The sequence below is a fragment of the Numenius arquata genome, chromosome 3, assembly GCF_964106895.1.
Source record: "Numenius arquata chromosome 3, bNumArq3.hap1.1, whole genome shotgun sequence".
NCBI classification, from domain to species: domain Eukaryota; kingdom Metazoa; phylum Chordata; class Aves; order Charadriiformes; family Scolopacidae; genus Numenius; species Numenius arquata.
Window position 1 is genome coordinate 18,072,063 of NC_133578.1, and position 24,042 is coordinate 18,096,104.

General features: G+C 60.4%; 2 protein-coding genes across 2 annotated transcripts; one reads left to right on the forward strand and one right to left on the reverse strand.

Annotated features, from left to right (window-relative positions):
* Nucleotides 1-7,470: 7,470 nt before the first annotated feature.
* On the forward strand, nt 7,471-8,436 carry CDK5R2 (cyclin dependent kinase 5 regulatory subunit 2). The gene has a single exon (XM_074145636.1). The coding sequence runs from the start codon at nt 7,471-7,473 to the stop codon at nt 8,434-8,436; it is 966 nt and encodes a 321-aa protein (XP_074001737.1).
* An 8,892-nt stretch (nt 8,437-17,328) lies between these two features.
* Nucleotides 17,329-21,451, reverse strand: FEV (FEV transcription factor, ETS family member). The gene is made up of 3 exons (XM_074145708.1): nt 21,400-21,451; nt 20,292-20,366; nt 17,329-17,840 (listed from the first exon to the last, which is right to left on the reverse strand). The coding sequence occupies exons 1-3, from the start codon at nt 21,449-21,451 to the stop codon at nt 17,329-17,331; spliced, it is 639 nt and encodes a 212-aa protein (XP_074001809.1).
* Between the last annotated feature and the right edge of the window lie 2,591 nt (nt 21,452-24,042).

A 24,042-nucleotide genomic window follows, 5' to 3' on the forward strand; every position in this document is an offset into this window, starting at 1 on the left:
CGACAATCCTTCCTCTGCCCCTGCTGACAGCAGCATCCCTCCCTCGAGCAGGGCCCGTGCTGAGGGCTGAGCCGGGGAGGGAGGGTGCGTGTCCCACTGAGAGATGCTGTCAGCGCTGAGCCCTGTGTGCACGGCAGGCCTGGCAGCCAGCAAGTGCAGGGAATAAAATTCTCCCCCCTCTCAGCCCGCTGCCGGGTTAATATTCCCTCTAACGACAGACGGCTCCTTTTATCCTCTCTCGCACTCCCGCCAGTGATTTAATCTTGGAACAAGCCATGATTATTTCCTGTACAGCTGCCTCCCTCGTTTCCACCGCAGACTAGGCTTGACAGCATCCCACCAGGCAAGGAGCAGACCCTCCTCCAGAGCCCCAGCTCAGGCACGACTGAGGGCAGAGAGACCCTCTCCAGCTCCATGCCAGCCCAGTCCCCTTGCCCCTGCCTGTCATGCACTGGTGGTGCCATGGGGAGGGGAGAGGAGAGGAAGGACAGGCTGTGATGGGATCCCTGCGTGGGGCTGACAAGCATCAGGGGAGAAAAGGGACTGGGGAAGGCAATGGATTGCTTGAACAGGGGGTCTTCCAGGTCCTACCTTCAAGGGGCAGGTCTAGGGCTGTGAAAGGAGGCTGGTGGGTCTAAGACTGGCTTCCTGGAGCCAGCACAGTTTCAGCACAGCAACACCTACCCCTGGATCCCTCCAAGCTAACGTACAGGGCAACTGGATCTCAGGCAGCCAGCTCTCAGCAGCCCTGAGTTGAGGCAGGGGAAGGATTTATCCTCATAGCCCTTTGCATCTCACAAGGATGCAGTGCCTGAGCAGATGCACCCCAAGCTCAGGATGACCAAGCACACAGACTGGGATCTCAGCAATGGCCACAGAAGAGCCAGTGGCATGGTCTGCAGCAGCACCAGAGGGTCAGGGGTCCTCAGGGACCCCCACAGAGCTGGAACAGGCAAGGTCTGCTTTACACGGAGGTCTTGGCAGGGGCTAGGACTGACTCCATCCTCATCTGTGCAGCAAATGCAGTCAGCCCCAAGCAAAGGAAAAAATACAAAGCCAGAACACCAGTGAGGACAATCTCCTGAGACTCCCATTGTGTGGCTGTTGGGGAGAAAGCTTCCAAAATACTGGGAATATGCACCATCTACCTGCAAGCAGACAACTTCTCTGTGCTGCCAAGCAGGTGGAGCTAACAGGGGTCAACACCAGGGACTTATCACCAGAGCATCTGTACAGGACGTGCATCCTTTTCCTTCTACCTGGAGGACTGGCGAAGGCCAGGATCCCACCTTGCCAGGGGCGGGAAAAGCAGCAGAAGACGAGGGCTGGCCCAGGGCCACCCCAGCAGCAGCAAAACGTGGGATGCAGCTCCACCTGGTGGGCAGCGAGGCTCCCCCCTCCTCCCCCCCCGAGTATCACCAGGTCCCTCTGGCCACTGCAAGGGGACGAGGTGCCCTGAGAACTGGAGCCTATGGCCCTGCCTTACCTGTCACGACTAGGAAACAGAGCCAGGGGACAGCAGCCTCACCTCGGGGCTTGGGCTGCTCCGGCACTTAGGGATGCTGGGGCAGCATCAGCCTGTGGATGCATGTGCAAAAGCTGCTGCGTGGACACAAACGCATCTCCACACACACACAGCCTGCACACCAGGACAGCTGGTACAGAGCCAGCCGTGCCCCTGCAACCTGGCCTTTGCATTCTGAGGCTCCCATGTGCCTGCAGGAGGAGGTTAAATGAAGGGACCTGCCACTCTGCCAGATGGAAGTAATCCCAAGGGGCTGGACTGCTCTGCTCCCACCAGCCAGAGAGGTGTGGGAACAAATCTGATGTGGAAACCAGGAGTCCTGGGCCAGCACCCAGCTCCCTCCTAAACAAATCCCTGCTGCCTGCCATGGTGGAGCACTTGCACAGGTGCTTTTCTTGCCCTCTTACCTCTTCCCCCAGCTCCAGGATGCTCCTCACGTGTAGCACTGTGTGGCATCCCTTCCAACCTATCAAAGCCCAGCATGGAGACCTCAGCCCCTTCATCCACAGCGCTTTCAGCGCCAGGAGGCCCCAGAGATGCCCCGGGCTTCTGTGCAGGCTGCAGGTTGGGAGCTGCTGGATCTTCACAGCCAGGCAACGATGGTGTGGAAGAACGACCACGACCGGGACAGCAACCAGAAGCTGCCTCAGAAAAGCAGCAGCTTCTTCCAGCTCTGCCAGTGCCCCTTGACGGTCTCCCCAAAGCGGAGGGGGGACAAAGAGCTGCGGCTATGGGCTGGGCACGGAGCCGCCGCAGCAAGCAGGCTCCAAACCACCTGAGGATGTGGAGGAGACCCAGAGCAGTGCGGGTCCCTCCCGGGGAGCTGAGGGGGCGGCTGCCGCGAGAGGGCAGCACAGCCCCGGCCCGGGGCACCCCCGAGCCCCCCGGCAGCCAGCACCCCGCCCGCCCGGGCAGCGCAGGGGCTCGTACGTCCCCGCCTCGCCCCTTCAGAAGGTGTAGCTCAGAGACCACCCGCCGCCTCCTCGTGCTCCTAACGGAGCCTTAATTGTCTGCAGGGGGGGATAATCAGCCCCATTAACCTCTACCAGCCTGCAGCTGTGTGGGTGTTCTCCTGCCGCAAGAGCATAGGGATGTGCTAGCAGGAATTTAAGCGGCCCATGGCTATGCTTGGGACTTTCCAGTTATACCCTCCTATGCCACTCAGAGCTGAGACCTTCTTCCCTCAAGGGCTTTAATGGCAGCAGTTCTGGGAGGGATGTGGGCTGTGAGTATGGCCCCAGCAGCAATCCCCATCCTTGCCCCCATGCCAGCAAGGGGTACTTGCCTCCCCACCAGAAGCAGTGAGCTGCCCAGTGCCAGGATACCTCTCTCTGCCCAGGGATCAGGAAGCAGAGATGTGTTTCCGTGTCAATTCGAGGCCTGGCTCTGCCTTGCACAGTTTCCACCCAGAGGAGCTGTTTCTCCAGCTCTCTGAACCATTCCAGCACCACCGTTTGGCAAACAGCAGGACAAAAATAGCTTCTCTCCAGGGGCTGCAACAGGGCTGCTTGCCTTGGCTCTGCTCTGCTCCACTCCACTGCATGAACCCGGGGCTGACCTCAGAGCAGGGACAGCACAAGCTCCTCCAGCCATCTTAGGTAGGCACTGCCCCCCCCACAACCCCAGCCACACAAAGAGGGTATCACAGAGTAAGCATGGATTAGCTTCAATGTCTGTGGAGCCAAAGCTGTAGCCCCTCTCCCTTGAGAACTGGGAAGGGGAAAGATGGAGGGAGACCAGGGATGGAGAAGGGAGAGGTAGCTGGGCTGGGGCACTCGGAAGCACAGGCAGGTTTCTCCTCCCTGAGTGCTGCAGACAACCTGCCAGCCAGGTCCTCAGTGGCAACCCAGCCCCAGGGTTCCCAGCTCCGGCAGGAGCTCTGCCGAAGGTTGTGTACCTGCTGTATGGACTTGGGAGGGGGAGCACCACCGCTGTCAGACCTGCTCACTGGGAGATGTACCAAGACTGTGAGCTCTGTCTCCATGGGTAAAGCAGCTCAGCGCAGGAGGTGGCTGGCCAGCCGCTGCCAGGGAGACAGTCCTTTTCCCTGCCTGTCTTTGCCAATGCAGACAGACCACAGCACAGCAAGTGAGCTATTAAAGAACAGCTCCAGCCAGCCAGCAAACACGAGCTCATTCATCATTCTGGAGCAGGCAGGGGGATGTGCCAGCTGCTTTCAGCCAGGACCCCTCACAACGCCCATGCCCAATGGCTTGGCAGCCTGGAGGGGAGCTGGGATCAGACTAGAGGGGTGGAAACCCTCCAAAATGCCTTTTCATGTCCTGGGGGTGCTGGGAGGGCTGTCCTGCCCCAGGCTGGGAGCTGGTGCATTTCTGAGCCACAGCATGGCAGCATCTTGCAGAGACAGCTTGGAGAGGATGCGAGTATTGGCATGGGCTTCACCAAGGCCTGACCTGACCCCATTTTCCCACCTGCACCAGGCAGGCAGAGCCACATGGCTCTGTGCAGCGGGAGGTTTTACTCAGGTGGAGCAGAGAGGGAGACTGGCTGCCAGGCACCCACAGGGAACCCTGTGGTTCCTGCAGGTCAACACCAGCTCTTTTAGAGCCTTTGCACAGTACTGCCTGTTTTTACCCCTGCTTCTCTCCCCTGGTACTGCTGTCTCCCTGCCTGTCTTCATCTCTGGAGCCCAGCCAGCTGTTCTGGGTACCAGAGGGCTCCGACTCACCATTTGGATCATCCCTGACTCAGGACAGGGATACCTCTTTACATGGCCCAAATTAGGAGCCTGGACAAGCAAACCATCCCTTTGGTGGTGCTAGCACATAGCTGATGGATGTCCTGGCCAGAGTGACCCTTAGTAGCCAACAGTGCCCCAGGAAAGCCACACCACCAGCAGCTGAAGATTTGGCTGTGGGCAGGAGCCTGAGAGCAGCTTTGAGACTGACAGTGCCTGGACCCCTACTCCATTCCTCCCTTACATCCAAGGGCATGCCATTCCAGCTGCCTGGGGTGGGGATCCCAATTCCCCAGGGAAGGGAAATACTGCCCTCCTCTCCTGCTTTATGCCTTACCCTGTCAACTGACCACTTACAATCGAGACCTAAAAGAAGAGCCAAGCAGAGATGGCCCCAAAGGACATAGCTTGTGCTATATCATTGCCTGCCAGCCTCAGAGCTGGAGCCTGAACAGTAAAACTGAAAAGGGGGGAAAAGATCCTCCTCTTTCACGTGGAAGAGCAGCTGCCTCCCAAGTAAGCTGCAAAGCTGCTTCTTTACCTGCATAAGAAACATCCTGCTGTTCTTGTAGGTCTTGGGTAATTCCCGAGTGCTTGCAGGAAGCCCTTGCCACTGCCAGCAGTGCTGGCTTGGGGAAGGACTGTGGGCCCACTGACTTCCTCTACGCCAGAGCTGCTCCTGCAGTGGGACATAGGCAGCTGCAGGCAAGAAAGGAGTATCTGGCCCTGGAGCTCTTCTGCTGCTCATAGCCGAGGCCTTAAGCTGCGTCACTAAACAGCCCTGGGCTGGATTTTTAAACAGGCTTCAGCCAAATCTCCCCTCCTGGGAGTGACAGGAGATGCACACACACTGAGCTGCTCAGTGCTGGTAACCACAAGCCTGGCCAAGGAGGTCTCTGGCCCAGTCCTCTATGCAAAAGGCTGCAAAACCCAGTTCATGGTTGCCGAATACAAATAGCCCTTTTTAATGAGTTCAGGGAAGCCAATTTGGGAGAGCTCACACATGGTGGGGGCGGCTTCATGTGTTTCAGATGAAGCAATCTAAGAACAATTTTGCTCCAGCAGGAGCAAGCAATATGCAAAAAGGTCTCTGCTTCCCCACCTGCAAAATTCAGCTGTGAGTTTCTGATGAGACCATGTTTGAGCACCAGAAATACCGTCACTCCTCAAACACACAAAGAGAGCAAAGACAACAGGCTCCTTTTTATCCCCTTCCCTACAGCTCCTCCATCTTCTTGGCTGGGTTGAAGCCAGCTCTGTATATCCAAAGGTGCTGACTTAATCTTCAGCAGAAACCTTGTCCTGATTTTCTTCCTCTGTATTTGTACCCCTTTACCAAATCCTCCTGGTTACCTCAGCCCAGGCTAAGCTGGCCTTGGGTGGGTGATGCTGGCCCAGATCTGCTTTGATTCTGGCCACTCCCAAAGTAAACCTCTGTGTCTGGGGGTCTGTGTGCACATGTGCATGTTCTTTGCAGATCTCACTGCAGCCTCCTGCAAGGAAACAGCAGGATGTGGCTGGCCACAGCGTGGGATACGTAGGAATGGGAGTTTGCCCCTCTTCCCAGCCGTGGCACAGAGGGCACAGCCTCTACCCTGCCCCAGATGTGGCACATCAGCCCCGGGCATCGGGAGGCCCAGCTGGAAGCCTGAAACCAGTCTCTGAGCCTGCGCTTTCATTGAAAACACCTCCAGCAGCAGCAGTGCAGGAAGAAGGCGGGGGGGGGGAGGGTGGTGGGGCTGGCTTAGCTCCTCCCGGTTGATAATTCATTACTGCCTGTTAGCCTGGATCCATCCGGCAGCAGCTACATCCTGGCACTGACATGTGTTCATTTCACACATAAAATGCTGTATCAAAATGCATCATTGAGACATTCTCCCTGAAACCTTTCCCAGCTGCCTCTCCCGGCGTTTTACATGCAGGAGCAGTCCTGGCAATTGGGGCGTTTTTTTCCTAATAGATGCCTGGCACCTGCTGTAGCAATCAGAGCTGCAGGATCCATCCTCCAGCTCATGAGAAATACAAGGGGAATATTCCTGCAAGGGGCAGGGAGGCAGCAAGCAGAGAGTGCAGGTTTTGTCCATGGCGTGCTCGGATCCAGAGAGGGAGAAGCAGCCTGTGTGCACATGGCTGGTTTACCACATATCATTTTGCAATGATGCAGAAGTGCAGCATCTCTTCCCTCCTCCCCCAGGGGCTCTGGGAGGAGGGAAGTAAAGGCTGGCTGGTCTTGCCTTGGGGACCTGGAGGAGGTCCCTTTCTCCAAGGCCAGACTTTGGCCTGATGATGGTGACTGTCAGCATGGTGGTAAATCTCCCCTCTAGAGCTGAGTGGGAAGAGGCAGGGTGGGTGGGGGACCGAATGCTCACAGCAGGTGCTGGGGGATACTCCCCCGCATACTGGGTGCCTCCTGACTCCTTGCAGAGCCATGCCCAGGGTCCAGCTGGTTCTCAGGAAAGCTGGAGCTCCCTTATCAAGCCTAGTCCCTTCATGGCAGCTGTCAAGTCACAGCCAGCCTTTCCCCAGTCCCAAGCCTGCTCCTGCTGCTCCTCCAGCACACGCTCACACGCTTTGTGTTCTTCATCCCTTCTCATCCTCCCCTCTATCCTCCCCTCTGGCACTGCCCAGGGCTTTTCTTTCCCACTGTGTCTCCCTAGCACCATTTGCGGGAAAGGTGAGGGGGGGCTCTGCTGGTCTGGGAAGGTTCATTCCTTGCCTTGTAGGCAAGAATACAGAGCAGGACCCGAGTGAGAGCAGCCAAGTTCAGAAAACACACCACCCCCCGACCCTTCCTGTGCCCTTTGTCCTCTGGGCTCACCCCGCTGGGCCCTGCCGCTTCCCCACGTCCCTAAACCAGAGGGCTGAGGGACTGGGACAGCATCGCAGGTCGCAGCACCCCCGCCCCGGCGGGGAGCACTGGACGAGCCCCCCCATCGCTGAAGGTCACGCCAGGGCGGCCGCCGCCCGTCAGCGCCGCGCCGGGTTCCCCCCCCCCCCCCGTCGCCCACCGGCGATGGGGCGGGCCGCACCGGGGACCCGTGCGGCGGCGATTGGCTGTCGGCGGGGAGGCGGGGAGCGGCGGGGCCGCGGCTGGCTGCAGCGGCGGGCGCGGAGCCCAGAGCGGGCGCGGCGGAGCATCCTCGGGCACCGCGGCCCCGGTGCGGGCCGCCCTCTCCCGCAGCCCCCGGCCTCCTATGGGCGGTGCCGGCGTCCCGGCCCCCGCACGCCCGTCCCGCTCGGCGTTAGCATGGGCACGGTGCTCTCCCTCTCCCCCGCCGCCTCCTCGGGCAAGGGCGGCGGCGGCGGTGGGGGGCTGCTGGCCGACAAGGCTCCGGGAAGGGTGCCGGGCAAGGGCGAGAGCCGGCTGAAGCGCCCCAGCGTCCTCATCTCGGCGCTCACCTGGAAGCGGCTGGTGGCCGCCTCGGCCAAGAAGAAGAAGAGCACCAAGAAGGTGACGCCGAAGCCCAGTGGCGGGGCCCCGGCGGGGGCCCCGGGCCAGCCCGACCCGTTGGTGGTGCAGCGCAACCGCGAGAACTTGCGCAAGTCGGCGGTGGGACCGGCCGACGGTGCCAAGCAGGGTCCGCTGGCCGTGCCGGTGCCCACCGTGCCCTCGGCGCCGCAGGAGCTGCATCCGGGCTCCGGCGGGGGCAAGCCGCCGCCGCCACCGCCGCCGGCTGGCAGTCGCCCCCCGGGCTCCCCGCGCCGGGTGGTGGTGCAAGCGTCCACCGGCGAGCTGCTGCGCTGCTTGGGGGACTTCGTGTGCCGCCGCTGCTACCGGCTGAAGGAGCTGAGCCCCGGCGAGCTCATCTCCTGGTTCCGCAGCGTGGACCGCTCGCTGCTACTGCAGGGCTGGCAGGACCAGGGCTTCATCACCCCGGCCAACCTGGTGTTCGTCTACCTGCTGTGCCGGGAAGCGCTGCGGGGCGAAGACATCGGGAGCCAGGCCGAACTGCAGGCCGCCTTCCTCACCTGCCTCTATCTCGCCTACTCCTACATGGGCAACGAGATCTCCTACCCGCTCAAGCCCTTCCTGGTGGAAGGAGACAAGGGGCGCTTCTGGGAGCGCTGCCTGGGCATCATCCAGCGCCTCAGCGCCAAGATGCTGCGAATCAACGCGGACCCGCACTACTTCACGCAACTCTTCCAGGACCTCAAGAGCGAGGGCGAGGGCGGAGACGGGTCCAAGCACTGGACGATCAGCCTGGATCGCTAGGGAGGTACCGAGACCCCCGGCACCGGGAGCGGAAGGGGCCGCGCACCGAGGGGCGGGGGAGGCGAAGGACTGCCGGATTCCCCTCCCCCCCGCTCCCCCCGCATCCTCCTCGCCTTCTCCCCTCCACGGAGACGCTGCCTGGACCCTCCATGCTCCGGATCCGGCCGCCCTCCCCTCCCCCTCCCGACCCTAGCTGGGGGCTGCGCTCCGGGACACCGAGACGGCGGAGAAGACCAGGGCGGGTGGTGTGTGTGTGTCCCCTCCCTCCCGCCTGCGCGATGGGGAGGGGGAGAGAACGGCTGCCGAGGAGTGGATGATCCTGGGTGCATTTTCTCTAGAAAAAAAAAGGGGGGGGGGGGGAATAGAGAGGGGATCCGGGGCAGGAGGGTCCGGGGCGGGGGGGTCTCCTGGGTGCTGCGGTGCATGTGAAGGAGCCCCCCCTACTCCACCGCCGCCGCGGGCAGAGCCGGGGCCTGGAGCTGTCCGTGGTGCTGGAGCCGCCGCGGCTCAGCAGACAAAGGCGGGGACGGGGGGTGGGCGGCGGGCAAGGCCGGGGGGGCGCGGGCTTTCGTGTCGTGGGCGCTGCCTCCTTCCCCGCCTTCTCCTCCCCCTCACCCCCTCGTGGGGAACATGCCCCCCCCGCACCCCCTGGGCATGGTCGACGCTGCCCCTCACCCCACGGGAGCCGCCCGCGTGCCCTTTTGTTCAAGCCGCTGGGGGGGGCCCACCCCCTCTCCCCGCGGGTAACACCCCCCTCTCCTCCCCGGTGCGCCCCCTGAAACTGGGTCTCTGTGGGGTGAGCGTCCCTCCCCACCTTGGCTTGCTGTGGGGAAAGGGGTCTGTGCCAGAGGAGGTCTAGGGAGCCCGGGGGGAAGGGGCCTGCTATGGAGGGAGGGGTTCCCCTCTCCTCTTGCTTTGCTTCACTGGAGAATAAAGAGGTGGCCTGGACGGGCCTGGTGGTGGCTCCCTGGACTTGCTGGGCTGTGGGGTGCAAGGGGCTTGGAGGGGGGGGGCACCCTAAGATCCCACTCATGCCCCCTTCTTCTCCCCAAGAGGGATTGGGGGGCTGGTTCTCAGAGGGGGTTTTACTCCCCGATGTGATTTGGGGGTCAGAACCTCACCCCTGTTTGTGCCCAAGGCCAGTCCCGGTCCACCTGAGTGCCCCTTGGCTCCCTGTGAGCTCTCCTGGCCTCCTCCATTCCAGATGGAAATGCCTGATGTCTGTCTGCTGCACTGAATTTAACTAGGATCCCACAGCCCATATCACCTCCTCCTCTTTTTTTTTTTTTTTTTTTTTAAGTTTCTTTCCTTATCTTTGTTTTCCTTTCCCCTAAAGCTACCCCCTCTCACCTCCATCCTCCCTCCCTCTCTCTGCTCTGCAGGGCTGGGCCGCCTTCCCTGGCAGCAGCAGGCTGTGGGAACTGTGTTGCTAGCCCAGTTACCAGCCTTGTGCTTCTGCAGACCCCCAGGGAGAAGGGTGGAGAAGGGGAAGGCTTTGCCTTTCTCATAGCTGGTTGCTATGCTTCAGGCTACTGAATTTGCCAGGGCTTCTCTAGCAGGATCCACAGCACACGTTCTCCTGTTGGGGTCTGCATCCAGTGCTTCCCTAGCCCTTCTGAGCCGGGCACTTGGGCTCCCCTCAGCCAGGAAGAGCTGTGCTGGCTCTGCAGGTCATGGAGGGTAAGCTGGATTCTCTTTACCTTTGTGTGCATCAGCAGAGCTGCTAATTAGGCCCAATCTGGCTCATTCAGGCAAAGCTGTGCCGCCAGGAAGACAGCACAGATGTCCCTGTGACGGGGGCTGACCTGGCAGGGTGCTGTGCAAGGCTTTTCTGTGGCTGCATAAACCCACCGAGACCCGTGCTGCTCCCCTCCTCCCTGTCCTGAATGGGTGTTTTTCTCCCTGCCTTTAGATTGACATTCATGTGACCTTGTGGAGATCTGTCTGGGACAACAGGTACTCATGACCCACCCCAAATTTGGCCATATCCATGTCTTGTGCTGGGGAAGGTAGCAGCACTGACGCTGGCTTAAACAGGGGTGGAACTGGACCCTTAGAGCTCCTGTAAGTATGCTGGGGGACCCCTGACTCTCCCCTACTGGAATTTTGCAGAGTGGGAAACTGAGGGAGATGAAGCAGCATGCCACAAACCCACAAGAAGGGTCTGCAGCATCTCAGGGTAACACGCAAGCCATTGGTGCCAGTTGATTCCACCCTGAGCTGGGGGTGTTTGTCCAGTGACCTCCTATCCCCAGCCGTGGGGCTTTTTAGAGTCTCCTTTCCAGAGCTGAACGACCTGCCAGCACTGGTGGTGGTTGCCCACCCTACAGGTCCCCTTAGAGACACTCTCAGGGTCCTTCCAGCCTTAAGCTCCAGCTTTTTAAAATGCTTCCAGCTGCAGCGAGGCCATGTCCTTCCCCTCCTCCCTTGTGTTTCATTGATTAAGAGTGCTAGGCCTCATTGGGGGATTTAGGAAGAGCTAATTGCAGACTGGTAATTGAAGACAGCTTGGAGTCTCTGGAAATGTCAAGGAATGAGAGACGAGCTTAGATGCTCCCGTGCATTTAAATATGCATCGTTGGCTCAGCCAGAGCCTTACTGAGGGGAGAGATGTCTGGTTTTCCCTCCCCCAGAGGACCTTGTAGAGCTGCTGGGGGGAGTGGAGCAGGAAGAGCACTAACCCTACCTTGCCTGGGGGGTCTTCTGCTTCCTCCAAGGCAAGGGAGGGGACGGACACAAGCATGAGGGGTAGTGAGGGTAGGAATCATCAGGCAGGCTTGGCAGCTTGACATTTTCCCCTCTCAAAAGCTGTGTGCTTTAATCTGCCAGACCCCTGCGCTGCTACATGATACCATGGGGGTCTGGCTCAGGAGCTGGCTATGGGGCAGCAGTAAGGGGATGGATAGAGCTTGTCCCCAAACTTGTGATGCCTGCAACCCCCCAGTGCTTCCTGAGGAGCACTCAGGGGCTGACACCCTCTCAGGAGGGGCTGGGAATTCCCCTTCACTGCCAGCCACAGAGCCCAGCAGTGTCTGGGGTTGCAGCAGTGGGGGATTTACGTGGGGTTGTGGGCTCGGAGGTATAGCAGCAGGGCCAAGTCAGGGATCCATCACCACAGGGCCTTGGTGAAGAATCCCAACTCTTTCCTAGTTTGAAATTCCTCCAGCAGCAGCACATCTCCTCTCTATCCCTCACAGTGGGTGCCTCGTCTCCTCCACCCCACATTGAAGCAGAGGAGGTGGGCACAACCCTGTGGTGGGTTCAGCCTCTTCTGCCCCAGGGAGGTCTCCTCTTAGGCTGTGGTATCCTTCTTTTGCTTCCCAAGGGCGTGTGTGGCTGCTGGAGGCACCCTTGGTCCCCAGTGGGTCCCCAGGATGCATAGTCACCCGTGAAAGGCAGGGTTCTGGCCAGATCTCATGGATCAACAGCTCTGTGGGGCTGCCCTTGCCTCACTGCTCTGCCTGCAGAGCAAACTCCATGCTCTGGACATGCTGGCCATGGCACTGGGGCATGGAGGAGCAATGGGCGGCTGGAGCAGCCAGCTTGGCAAGCCATGCCTCCTCCTGCCGGACAAACAGCGGGGAAGCGGTGCTCTTGCTATTAAGAGTTGGCAGCATCCCCCAGAGTGACTCGGAGCTACACCGTGGAGAGGAAACAGCTCCGGATGATGCAGACCCGGCGCCCACGTAGCTGGCGAAGGACCTGTCTCAGCCCAGCTTTCTGCGCAAGTCCTTCTCCTCCTTCTCCTCTGTTCGGCTGCGGGGATGATGGATAACGTGTTCTTCAAGGCAGATGGAAGTGGGAGGTCTCTCTTCTGCCTCTGTTGGAGCTACTTGGACGCTGACTCTATCGCAGCTTTGGGCTGTTGCTGCTCTGCTGGACCGGGGATGGCTTATGGGTGCAGGTTTCTGGTCCCCTCCCAGCTCTGTGGTCACAGCTGCTGGTGGCATGTCTAGGGGGGGAAGATGTAGACAAAGTCACCTAGGGAGATGGCAACAAATGGCAAAGAGAGCATGAAGGGTCCTAAAGTAAATTGGCTGATGGGGTGTTTGTACCCATGGAGGGGCAGGACAGCTGCCACTGGGTCTCAGCTGAGGGGGGAAGCATCCAGGCTGGGGTGGGAATCTGCAAGAGGCTTTGAGATCTGCCTGTGCCCAGGGTAGCTTAGTGGCAGGCATGAGACTGAGGGAAGTGGGACAGGAGCCGGTTTTGTCCCTGCTGTAGCCAAAACGTGGCCTGTGGCGTTGCCTGGCTGGTGAGGAGCGCAGACTGGGAAGGACTCTGTGCCAAGAAGCTGGGGCAGGTGGAGAAGAGGAACAAGATGCCTTGGAGCCCTGCTGTGAGGGTTCATCCTTCTGCCACGGAGACCAGCAGAGAGGAAGGTCAGGGCTGCCTAGGCTGGGGCGTTACCTCCACTCCACTGAGAGCTGAGTATGGAGGTTACCCTGTGCTGTGTCCCCTGCCTGTCTCATGGTCCCATGTCACCCTCGAGGACCAAGCTCCTTGGGGGACAGCCAGGCACCACCAAGCTGTGGCCTGGGGCAGTTGTGGGGAGCCTGCCCTGGGGAGTGAGTGCCCCTTGGGCTGCACTAGATGCTGCTCTCTCATCAGAAGTCCTGCATTAGACTGTAATCTGGCATTAGCGCATTAATCCAGTCCTCCCTGCTGCCCAGCCCCTGCCCTCAGCAGAGTCCAGCCCAAGGTCTCAGTGTACAGCTGGGCAGGAGTGTCACCAGGACACCAGAATGTCCCTGTGTCTGGGGAGGGCAGTGAGCAGGGAAGTAACCCAAAGTGCACAAAGCTCCCCCCTGGGTGCATTCAGGACCTGGAGGAAGAGAAGTCCAGGCTGGGGTGTGTGGGGGGGTATGGTGACAGTATGGCCCCAGACCCAAGAACCTTGGCAAGGGAGAAAGCAGCATCTTTTGGAAGCATAACGTTTGATTCCTTGGAGGGGCTTCACGAGGGGTTTTGGAGACCGACTGCCTGCGCCTGTGGGCTCTGGCCGAGCCACACTAAATCACGAAGCGCTTTGCAAAGAGCCAGGCTAAGGGAAGGTGGCGTCTGGAGAGAGGATGTGAGTCAGCAGCTTGGGGGTGTAGGGGCCGAGCCGAGGAGCCCGCGCAGTCTGGGTGTGAAGAGGAGGAAATAGGTGGGAATTGGGAGAGCTGGAGGGGGAGTAGGGATGGTCAGGGAGGCAGTCCTCATCTCCTGGGGCAGATGTGACCTGACTGTGTTGCAAAGGCTCTTCCCAGTGTGAGAAATGAAGCAAGTGATGACGTGGCTCTGCTAAAATAGAAGAGGGGCTACTCCATCCCCCCCTCTGATCCCTTACCGTGGGGCTGGGAGGCTTTGAGACAGTTGGAGGGTCCCCCCACCATACTGGCAAGAGGCTGAGGCCAGAGCTCAATCCTGCCCTCTTGCTGTCTAAGTGAAGCCAGGATTTATTTTTTTTTCTAAGTAGGAAAAAAACCTTTTGCCTTTAATCACAAGGCAGCAGAAGAAGCTGCCAGACCATGCGCTCTGCTCCTGAGTTCTTCCCAGCACAGGCTGAGGCCCTTTGGGACCATGTTTCCCCATCTCACCCTGGGCAGGGCACCTAAGGACTCCCCAAAGGTAGGTCTGGAGCCCACGGATGCATCAGGCCCATGCCAGCCACCTAGGACAGGTCTGCACCCAGCTGGTGCACCCCACTGCCAAGGACAGTGCTCCTCCATCAGCCCCCCGGGCTGGGCACCCCCCGATGGGTCCAGGGACGATGCTCTGCTGGGAACCGTGTTGGGCTCAGCCCCGCTTGCCCATTGGCAGGATTTTGCTGCAGTCTGCTCCGAGCCGGTGGGTTTGGTGACTGAAGAAAACAGCGCTGTGGGTGGGCTGGGTCAGATGGGGCTCTGGGGAGGGGGGAGGCTGGGTTGGGTGGGAGGTGATGCTCTGAACCCCACCTCCAGTAAAGCACAACATGGGGTGGGGGGGGCTGCTCCCAGTAGGGCCTGGGGATGGGAGCATCCCGAGTTGCCATGGTGACACTGGCTGCATCCTCAGGCAGGCGAGAGCATTGCTGGTGCCATCCTGCATGGGTGTCCTCCACCTTCCCTCCTGGCTGCCATCCCTGGGGAGCGTAGGGCTGGTTCCTGGCTTTTGGGATGCCACCCTGGGGACAGAGCAGGGTGACCATTCCAGGTGAGTTCAGAGCAGAGTGAAGCAAGCCCTCAGCTGCAGCCTGTTGCACTGGGTGGTGCAACTGGGTGGTGGTCCTCCCTCTCCCAAAAGGTAACTCCCCCCTTTCCCCAGCATGTCTGGCCTCTGATCCAGCAGGCACCCACATCGCAGGGCCAGGAATGAGGAAAGAACTGGACTCACCTGGGCTTCCCTGGTGCAGGCACTGGCAGAAGGACAGGATGGATAGGAGCGGGATGGCGGGGGGGGTGGGAAATACTAGTGACCCACATCCCTTAATCCGTGTCCTGCCCTGCGTCATGCAGTTACCTAAGCCCTGAAGCAGGCTCCCCTAGTGGGGACATGGCCCCCTGCCCCAGCTCTGAGGGAGCCAGCTGTGGCCAACCCCCACATTTTGCCCTTGCAAGGCCAAGCTTGAAGCAAGGGGGGTGTGTGTGTCTCCAGCCTGTGTGTTGGTCGCATGGGGATAACTACTGCTTTCCCCTTCATTTCACCTGCTGCTGTCCTTGGGGACCAGGCTGTGCAAGGCTCAGGGACCCTGGAAGCAGTGACAACCACCCAGGAGGGACTGCCCCCAGTCCCCACGGCTCCTTTCCCACACATGGCCTCCCTGTTGGCAGCATCAGCCCCCCCACCCTGCAGCCTGAGCCTTCCCCAGAGGAGACACTGACATCAGATCCCCCTCCCTTAAGCTGATTAGGGCAGCAAGGACACATCTGAGCAGATGTCACCAAGGCCATAAGAGTGACCAGACCCTAAAGGAATGCAGAGGGGGCAGCATGGAGCCTGAGGATCTGGGGGCTGCTGTAATGTCGGGGGTGCAGGGAGAGGGTCTGGGGACTGGTCACCCCCTCTGTGGGCCAGATAATGGCACCCACATTAATAATTGCATGGCACCCACCTACACAGCTGGTCTGATCCCTGTGGTAAGCCTGGCACCCCATATCCTGATGGGGTGGGATGGGGAGCACAGCCCCAAGGAGGTGGGGGCAGGCAGAGGGAAGCCTCTGAGCCTGCACCAACCACTGTTGGCACCAGTGAGTCCATGAACGTGTTCCTGAAGCCAGTCAAGCAGTGCTTCACTGCTCACCCCTGCATCAATGTCACACGTAAGCCTGGCCCCATGGCTTGGGACTTCCCCACTGCTGGCACAGCTCAGCACAGCAGAGACACCTGCTGCAGGATCGGACCATGCTGCATCCAGTGCAATGCTCTGAGATGGTTGCACAGGGCTCTGTGGGTAACAAGAGATGTGGCTCCTGGCATCCCACATTCCCCTGAATGATGGCAGGGTGGCAGATATCAGGCCAACTGTGTCTTCTCTTTATCTCCAGCTGCCACATCCCCTTGCCAGCCTGGGAACAGGGTATGTGGTTTCCCTGGAGGGGTGCCTCAAGAAGCCTAGAGGTTTCCAGCTCTACCCTGTCTCTTGGGGACTGTAAGAGCCAGAGGTGATGCCTGGAGAAAAGGTGATGCAGCAGGGTAGCTGCATCTTCCCCATTCCAGCCCTGCAGGTGCTCTGGCTGGGGGGGTTTCTGGGTGGCTTCCCCTCTTGCCAGCCCCCTGCAGACACAAGAGGACACAGGTCACAGCACCTCTCTGTTTTATTGAAGACCAATCCCTCCCCTCAGCCAGCGCAGAGCCAAGCACGCCCAGCCCTTCTGCATCCACTGGGCCAAAGTTCTGCTTCGGAGGATGGGGGTACCTCCTTGGACCTGGGGGGGAGACCCAGGACTGCCCCTTGGTGCCTGAGGCTCCCAGCCCTGCTGTCGTCCCTTTTCCAGCTCCACCTCCCACCCAGCCTTGCCCTGAGGGATGTCCCCACCTGTGGAAGGTGTCCCACCAAACCCTGCATGTGAGGTGCGAAAGCCACAGTAAAACTGGAGCATTAAACTTGGAAGTGACCAGCAGGACATGGGCTCGTGTGCAGGGTGTTGGGGACTGTCCCACTCTGTGGCATGGTTCTTGGGCACTGGGGAGAAGGCTGAGTTTCAGGGGCCAGGCTCTGCTCCCTCCAGGGGAGGAGTCCCTTGCCCTGAGGACTGGAAGTGCCCCCTACACCTGCCCCTGGCACCTCCAACCCCAGAGCCCGGCCCCAGGTGGGAGTTAACCCACACAGGGCACCTGCTCTCCAGACCAAGGCTTATCCTGAGGTCTGGAGGAAGCCACCATCAGCAGGAGGTGAAGGAGGGATGGAGGAAAGGGAGGCTTTGGAGATCAAAGGAAGGCTTTGCGGGACCAAGGAGCAGCAAGGAGGGTCCCCTTTCCCTGCCCCTTCCCAGTGGGACCCTCACCCCTGGGGTCCCAGCTCCTGACTCCTCTCTGCATGGAGAGGGAAGGACAGGCACAGGCTGGGGCTTCATGGGGTGGGCAGCGTGTTGCAAAGGAAAGGGGGGAGACGGTCCCTACCAGGAGGAGAGCCCGTGGTTTTTACTTCCATTCACACCCTGCTTTAGTTATCCACATCCATTCCCAGGATCATGGATCCCTCCTCACCCTAAATTTAGATGGCTTCTGTCTTCCAGCCACCCACATCAGGGAACCGACCCACCTACCCTGCAAGCACCCCTCGTCCCCCGCCCCCCTCCTCTAAATCTAAAAAGGGGCAACTGAGAGCAGAGCACGATTCCCACCCTCCCATCCCTCCCTGCCGAGTTCCCCAGCTCCATAGCCCCATGCTGCCAGGGACAGGGAGGTCTGCCTGGTGCGTCCAAGCCTCTAATGGTAATGGTTGTTCATGTTGTTGAGGTGGGAGGCTGCCATGGCACTGAATGGGGCAGAGGGCTGGAGCCCATGCCCGGGGTAGAGGGATGGGCTGGAGCCAGGCCAGTAGGAGAAGCCGGCTGGTGTCACCCCCGAGGTCATGAGGTTGAGTTTGGAGATGCCCGAGAAGGGCAGTGGGGTCAGGTTTCCCTGAAATTTGTAGAGGGTGTGATCGGGGGCGGCTGGCTGGCACACCTGGGCCAGCCCATGGAAGTCGAACTTGTAGGCGTAGCGCTTGCCGTGGACCTTGGTCATGATGTTCTTGTCGTAGTAGTAGCGCAGTGCCCGGCTCAGCTTGTCGTAATTCATGTTGGGTTTGCTCTTCCGCTCGCCCCAGCGCCGTGCCACCTCGTCGGGGTCGATCAGCTTGAATTCCCCATTCGTGCCTTCCCAGGCGATGCAGTTCAAGTTGGCTCGGTCCGAGAGCAGCTCCAGCAGGAACTGCCACAGCTGGATCTGCCCGCTGCCTGCAAGGCCAGGCCCCGGAGAGGTTAAAGCTCCCTCTCAGGGCACAAGGAGTGAGGCAGAATGTGCCCCGGTCACCACGACCCCCTGCTATGTTGCCCCCACCACCAGACCCAGGTTTCAGATACACCTCATTGTATCTTCCCTGCTCTATAGACACAGAAGATGGTAACAAGTTCATGCCTCCTTTTCAGCATTCCTACCACATCCTGTCCTTCAAGGAAGAGGAGGAGAGGACACCTCTGCACCTCTGGACAAGGGTAGGAGTGGTCAGAGATCAATGCAGGCTGCAGTGGGTCTGGATCCAGGGTCTCCACATCCCTCCTACCCTCATTCATACCCCACTGAAGATGAATACCTGCTCATTTGCTTTGGTGTGAGGATCTGGTCTGGTTCTTTCATCTGCAGCCCCAAGAAGGAGGTATCTTGGCAGTACCCCGATCCGTTCCAGCACCAATATTAACCACTTCCATCTCTGCTTGAAGCTGGGCTGGTGTCACAGCACAGCCCTTGCCCATCTCTAGGGGCACTGTGCCCTGCAAGGATGTTTCCGTGGTGAGCTGAAGTCGGGGTGCAACACTGGTCTGACCTGTACCCGTGGCAGGTATAGGGGGAAGGAGAGACCAGGACAGGGTAGAACCTGCTGTGGTTTTGAGTCAGGCACCAGTGTTACTTATTTCCAGAGGAAAAATGTCCTCTCTGAGCCATGGTCATTGCACTCACAGCTTGCATTGAGGAGCCCAAGATGCCCCTGTGCCAGGCTGTGCACACAGAGGAGCCCGGCACACCTGGACATGCCCATGATGAAGCACAAGGAGAGGCTCCACTGAGTATGGCCAGAGGTCATGAGAGGAGAGGGTCCCTGGTCCCCAGGGTGATGAGCAGTCCCACCTCTGGAACCCAGCCACCTGCAGAGCAGCCCTGCACTTACCCAGACCCCCACATCTCCCCCCACCCCCGCTCCCTCCCAAGCAGCATCCCCTGCATATCCCTGCTTCCGACCCCAGCCCTTGCAGCACAGGCTCTTCCCATGGCAGAGGAAGTGTCTTTGCATTTTATCTTCCTCTCTGAGCTTTTCTGATGCTATTTTTGTCTAGTGGTACCTGGATCCCATATAGAGGTTTAGCACACACAACACCTGCAGTAGGCAGTCCCAAAGCTCTGCTACCTTTCCCACAAAGAACCACCTTGTCTTGCTTTTTTTGCACCCCCCCTGTTTCATCTGGTGCCCCCCAATTCTTGCTCTGGAAGAAGCAAGGAACAGTCAGTCCCCATCCATCCGTATTCCACCAAACCCTACTCGGAGATCCCGATCCAGGCAGGCAAGCCCAGGTCTTGCCAAGGTATGGTCTTTCCAAATCCTCCATCCTGGGACCGAGGTGGGGGATCTCTCCTCTTTAGGGTACCTCCGCATCCCTTGCCTCTTCTCTATCCCCGCAGCTCCCACCCTGGGCTCCTGCTACACCACCCCATGCAAGGAGGGCAGGGAGGTGTTGGGGGTGTAGCTGGGTGGGGTGGAAAGGCTCCATCCTGCCTGCCGCAGGCTGCTATGCTGCAGCACCCGGCAGCTCCTTGAGGAAACCTCCAGGGATCCAAAAAGGTCCTTCTCACCACAGCGCAGTGTGCAGAATATGGCTGGGGCAGAGTCCACAGCACAGAGACAAAAGGGCTCCCCCCAATCCCAGCTTTGCCCCCACTCCTGTCCCTAAAATAGGGCTCCCCTTGTCCCACTCAGAGCTCCCCGTGGCCCCTGTCTCCTTGCCAGACAGGCAAGCTACATGGCCCAAACACCACAGCACCGGCCCCGCAGCTGCCCAGTGAACCAGTGCTGCTGTGCTCCAGGCTGCTTCCTGGCCAGCCTTTGGCTGATCCCCGGGACCTTGGATGGTTTTCCCTGGATGCATGGCTTCGGCTCCCGGGGATCCATCATGTCCCAGCGGACTCCCACTCTGCCTGAGCCCCAGCCCTTCACCGGCATCTCCCTCCCGGGTGGTGTCTCACCTCATTCCCCCACTCCGAAGAACGGGTCCCCCGAGCCCGGATTAGCCCCCCCCACCTCAGCGCTCGGGCTAGCTGGTAGCTCCCTCCCCGTCGATGTCCCCGGAGCACCAGGGGAACCTCGCACCCGCCCGGCCCCATTGAGGGGCTCCGGGGGGACCGGGGGCACTGGGCACCCCGCTGCCCTCCGACGGCAGCGCCCGGCCGTCGGCGCTCGGCCGCTTTCCCCGTGGGTTTTGGCGGCGGGATGCTCCTAGCCCGAGCCGCCCGCAGCAACAGGGAGCGGGGCTCCGCAGTGGCCGTGTCCCGCCTGGAGAGAGCCCGGCACACGGACGGGAAAGGGTCCCCGACGGCTGCGGGGCGGGGGAGGATGCCTGTGCCTTGGGGGAGTCCCCGCTCCGGGCGGAACGCGGGGAGCGGGACCGGTCCCGGTGAAGGAGCAGCGGTGCTCTTACCTTTCTGCACGCCCGGGCTGAGGGACCCCCACGCCTGGCTCTTGCCGTCTTTGAACAAAGTTTCCCCGACTGGATCTGGGGGGAAAAAGGGGCGCGGGTGGGGGTGGAAGAGGGGGCTGGAGCCAGGCGGGACTGCGACCCCCCGGCGCCCACCCGCGGGCAGCCTCCCCGCAGCCCCCGGCCGCTCCCCCTCGCCTGCCCCGCCGCCGCGGCGAAGCCAGGAAACGCGTCCAGGAAAAAGGAAATCCGATTTCCGACCAAGCCGGGGAAGCTTTTAAATAGGAATAGAAAATCCCGCTGGCTGGGGTAGGGAGGAGAAAGGGAGAGAGGGAGAGAGCTGCGGGGCAGGGGGAGAGGAGGCAGGTGGGGTGGAAGACGGGTGGCAGGAGCAATGGGTGGAAAGAAGGACGAGCGTCAGTGTTTGAGGAGCAGACGGCTGAGGAAAGGAGAGATGGATGGATGGATGGATGGATGGATGGATGGATGGATGGATGGAAGGAAGGAGAGATGGGCGAGTGGATGGAAGGACAGAAGGATGGATGGATGGATGGATGGATGGATGGATGGATGGATGGAAGGATAAGAAGAAGAAGGGAAGGAAGGGCGAGAGGTGGATGGATGGAAGGAAGGGTAGGTAATGGGTAAAACGGTGGAAGAATGGGCTGATGGAAGGGACAGAGGGTAGATGGAGGGGATGGCTGGTAGCGGGGACAGAAAGAGGGACAGAAGGACAGGTGGGTGGGGTGGAAGGATGGATGGAAGCACAGAGGATGGGAGGGTGGGTGGAAGGATGGGCTGGAAGGACAGAAAGGTGGATGGAGGGATGGAAGGACAGGGGGGTGGCGGGTGATGAAGGATGGAAGGCAGGATGAGTGTGCGGGCGTGGAAGGCGGTGAGAGCAGCTGGAAGGAAGGAGGAAGGGATGGTTGGGGGGCTGGAAGGCAGGAAGGGAGGACGGATGGAGGGAAAGGGGAAGGTAGGGTGAGCGTTGGAGGGAGACGGGACAGAGAAGGGCCCCAGGCGGCGGCGGGGCAGGGCGGGCGGGGGCCGGTGCTGTGCGGTGCCCGGCGCTGCGACAGGGCAGTGGCCGGGGGGGGTCCGCCCGTACCTGGCAGGTACATGTTGAGCAGCAGTGGCACCGCTCCGGCGCCGTGTCTCATGGCAGCTGTGGGGGCGGCCCGCGGGCTGCATGTTTTAATATTCCTGCCCCTATTATTATTATTATTATTCCACTTTATCAGGGAGCAGCTGATGGCGAATAAATGGCAGCGGGACGGGCAGGGGACGGGCAGGGGCCGGGGGAGGCGGGGGGGGTGGGGGGAGTTTCCAGGCAACTCGCAGGGGCTCGGGGCCCCGGCTCCAGCAATTTCCTCCGCTGTAATTAAAGCGGGCGCTGCCCCCCCCCCCCCCCCCTTCGCCCCCCCCTCGCTATCGGGCCCGCATCAGACTTTAATCACGGCCGCGGGTTTCTATGGAGAGCGGCTCGGGCCGCTTCCTGCCTCTTCCGCCTCCTTAACTCTTCGCAAACACGGCGCTGCCATCCCACATCCCAGCCTGGAGCGGGGCTCGGACACTGCCTGGAGACCACCCGGGCCCGGCCTCCCACCCCCACCACCAGCATCCCGCTCCCCGACCCACACGGCTGGCAGCACTGTGGTCCCCGCAAATTGCCTGGGCCCTCTGCATCTCACTGCACGGCAGTGGCATCGTCCCGCCTGCCTCTGTCCCCCTGAGCCACCCACGTTGCCAGCCGTGGGGGTCCCTGCCACCCCCTTCCGCAGGTCCCGGGGTCCTCAGCACAGTCCCAGGATCCCCTTGGAGATCCCACAGTCCTGGGGTGGGTTGGTTGTGTCCCCACCACATCCCTCCAGCTCTGGGACCACAATGCCGAGGTCCCTTTGCAGCGCCCAGAGCTCTGGGGTGGGTAAGCGCAGCACCAGCAATTGGTGGCACCAGGACGTACCATATCTCTGCCACCTCCCTGGCTTCTTGGTGCTTTGCTGGACAGTCCCTGCCTCAGGGACAGTTAAGCCTGTGACCATCCTGGGGTCCCCAACCCTGTCCCTGTCCCTCACCCATCTTTATTAGGAGCTGCAGAAGCTGGGTGACCCCCCAACACCCACCCAAACCTGCATGGCCCCATCTTCACCAGCTTGCCCTGGGCAGTCCTGGGTGTTGTGAAGATGGGAGGGTGATTTGAGGAGAAACCTGTAACAGGGGAAGAGTCTGGGGTGATCTCAGCTCTGAAAATACACGTCCGGCCAGGTTCTTCCTCATCATCCACAGCTCCAGCTGCTACATGCAGCTGCAGGGTGCTGGTGGAGGATCCGCTCTTGGCTGGGGGGCAGAGCCATTGAAAATGGGTCTGTCTCCACAGCCAAGAGCGGACCCTCCACCAGCACCCCACAGCTTCAGGCAGCCAGGCAGTGTGCCAGCTGCGGGCACCAGCTCTGCTGTAGAGCCAAGCCGCCCATCAGCCACAACCTCTCCTGTGGTGTTTCATTGATGTCTAGTAAAAGGATGAGCTCTCAAGCCAGACTTAGCTGAATTTCTTGAAAGTGGTCATGACAAGATGTGAATCCAATGGAAACCGGGACACAGTGGTACCAGACCCACGGATATTATTTATACTGCAGCCAAAATGTGCCCTGCATAAGAAAAAGTCGCAGCCCATGGGGAGCAACGCTCAGCTGGGGTGCCTCGGGATGTCACAGTCCAACTGGGCTGTTGGCTCCTCCTGGGTGGGGTGTTCAAAGAGTTTAGGAAACAGGGGGTCCCATGGGTGCTGAGCTGGACTTCGAGTGCTCCACCCCTGCTGCTCAGCTCCATCGGGGAGAGAGAGCAGATGCTGGTGGGGGAGACAGAATCAGAGCCCATGTTACACCCCCACCAATCCTGTTCAGATGTAACAGCCCTTAACAATTTTCTCTTCCCCAGCTTGTCCCCTGAGCTCCCCTGAACCCCCCCAACTCCAACAGCCCAGCTGCTCCCCCCATCCCTCTCCTCCGCAGCTCCCCAAGTGCAGCTCTCCCAGCAGCAGCTCCGCAACCTCCCAGACTTGCTTTCGCTGCCTGAGTCACTGAAACAAAACGCAGGCAACGGAAAACAAGCCCTGGAGACAGCGGGGTGAGGTGGGGAGGGGGTCAGACCCACCGAGCCCCTCTCCCCCGGCAGCCCCGGTGACCAGGAACTTCCTCCAGCAAACCTGCATGGGGAAGGAGGGGAGGTGGGGGGTGTCTGGGCTGAGAGACACTGCATCAGCCCAGAGTGGGGGGAACAGTTTGCGATCAGCTTGAGAAACACGGTTAGGGCTGTGGGAGCTGAAGCTGGAAGGGGAGGGGGGTTGTGGGGGGGCACTGGGGATGGGGGCTCCTGGTTCCCTGGGAAAGCCAGTGGGTAGGGGGGCTTAGAGTGGAGTGTGAGGGGATGGGGGCTCCTGGTTCCCTGGGAAAGCCAGTGGGTAGGGGGGCTTAGAGTGGAGTGTGAGAGGATGGGGGCTTTGGGTGACCTGGGGGCTGAGGGGTGCAGAGGGACAGGGTCCAAGGGGCTGGGAATCCCTGTGCCTGTAGGGAGTTTTGGGGACTTGAGCAGTGTGACTCCTGGTTCGTGGGGGAGCTGGGACATGGGGGAGCCGGGACGGAACCACAGGATGCAGGGGGCAGGGTACGTGATGAATCCAGGGGATGGGGGCCCAGGTCCATGGGGAAGCCAGGAAATGGGGCTTTGGGTCCGTGGGGTATCTGGGAGATGA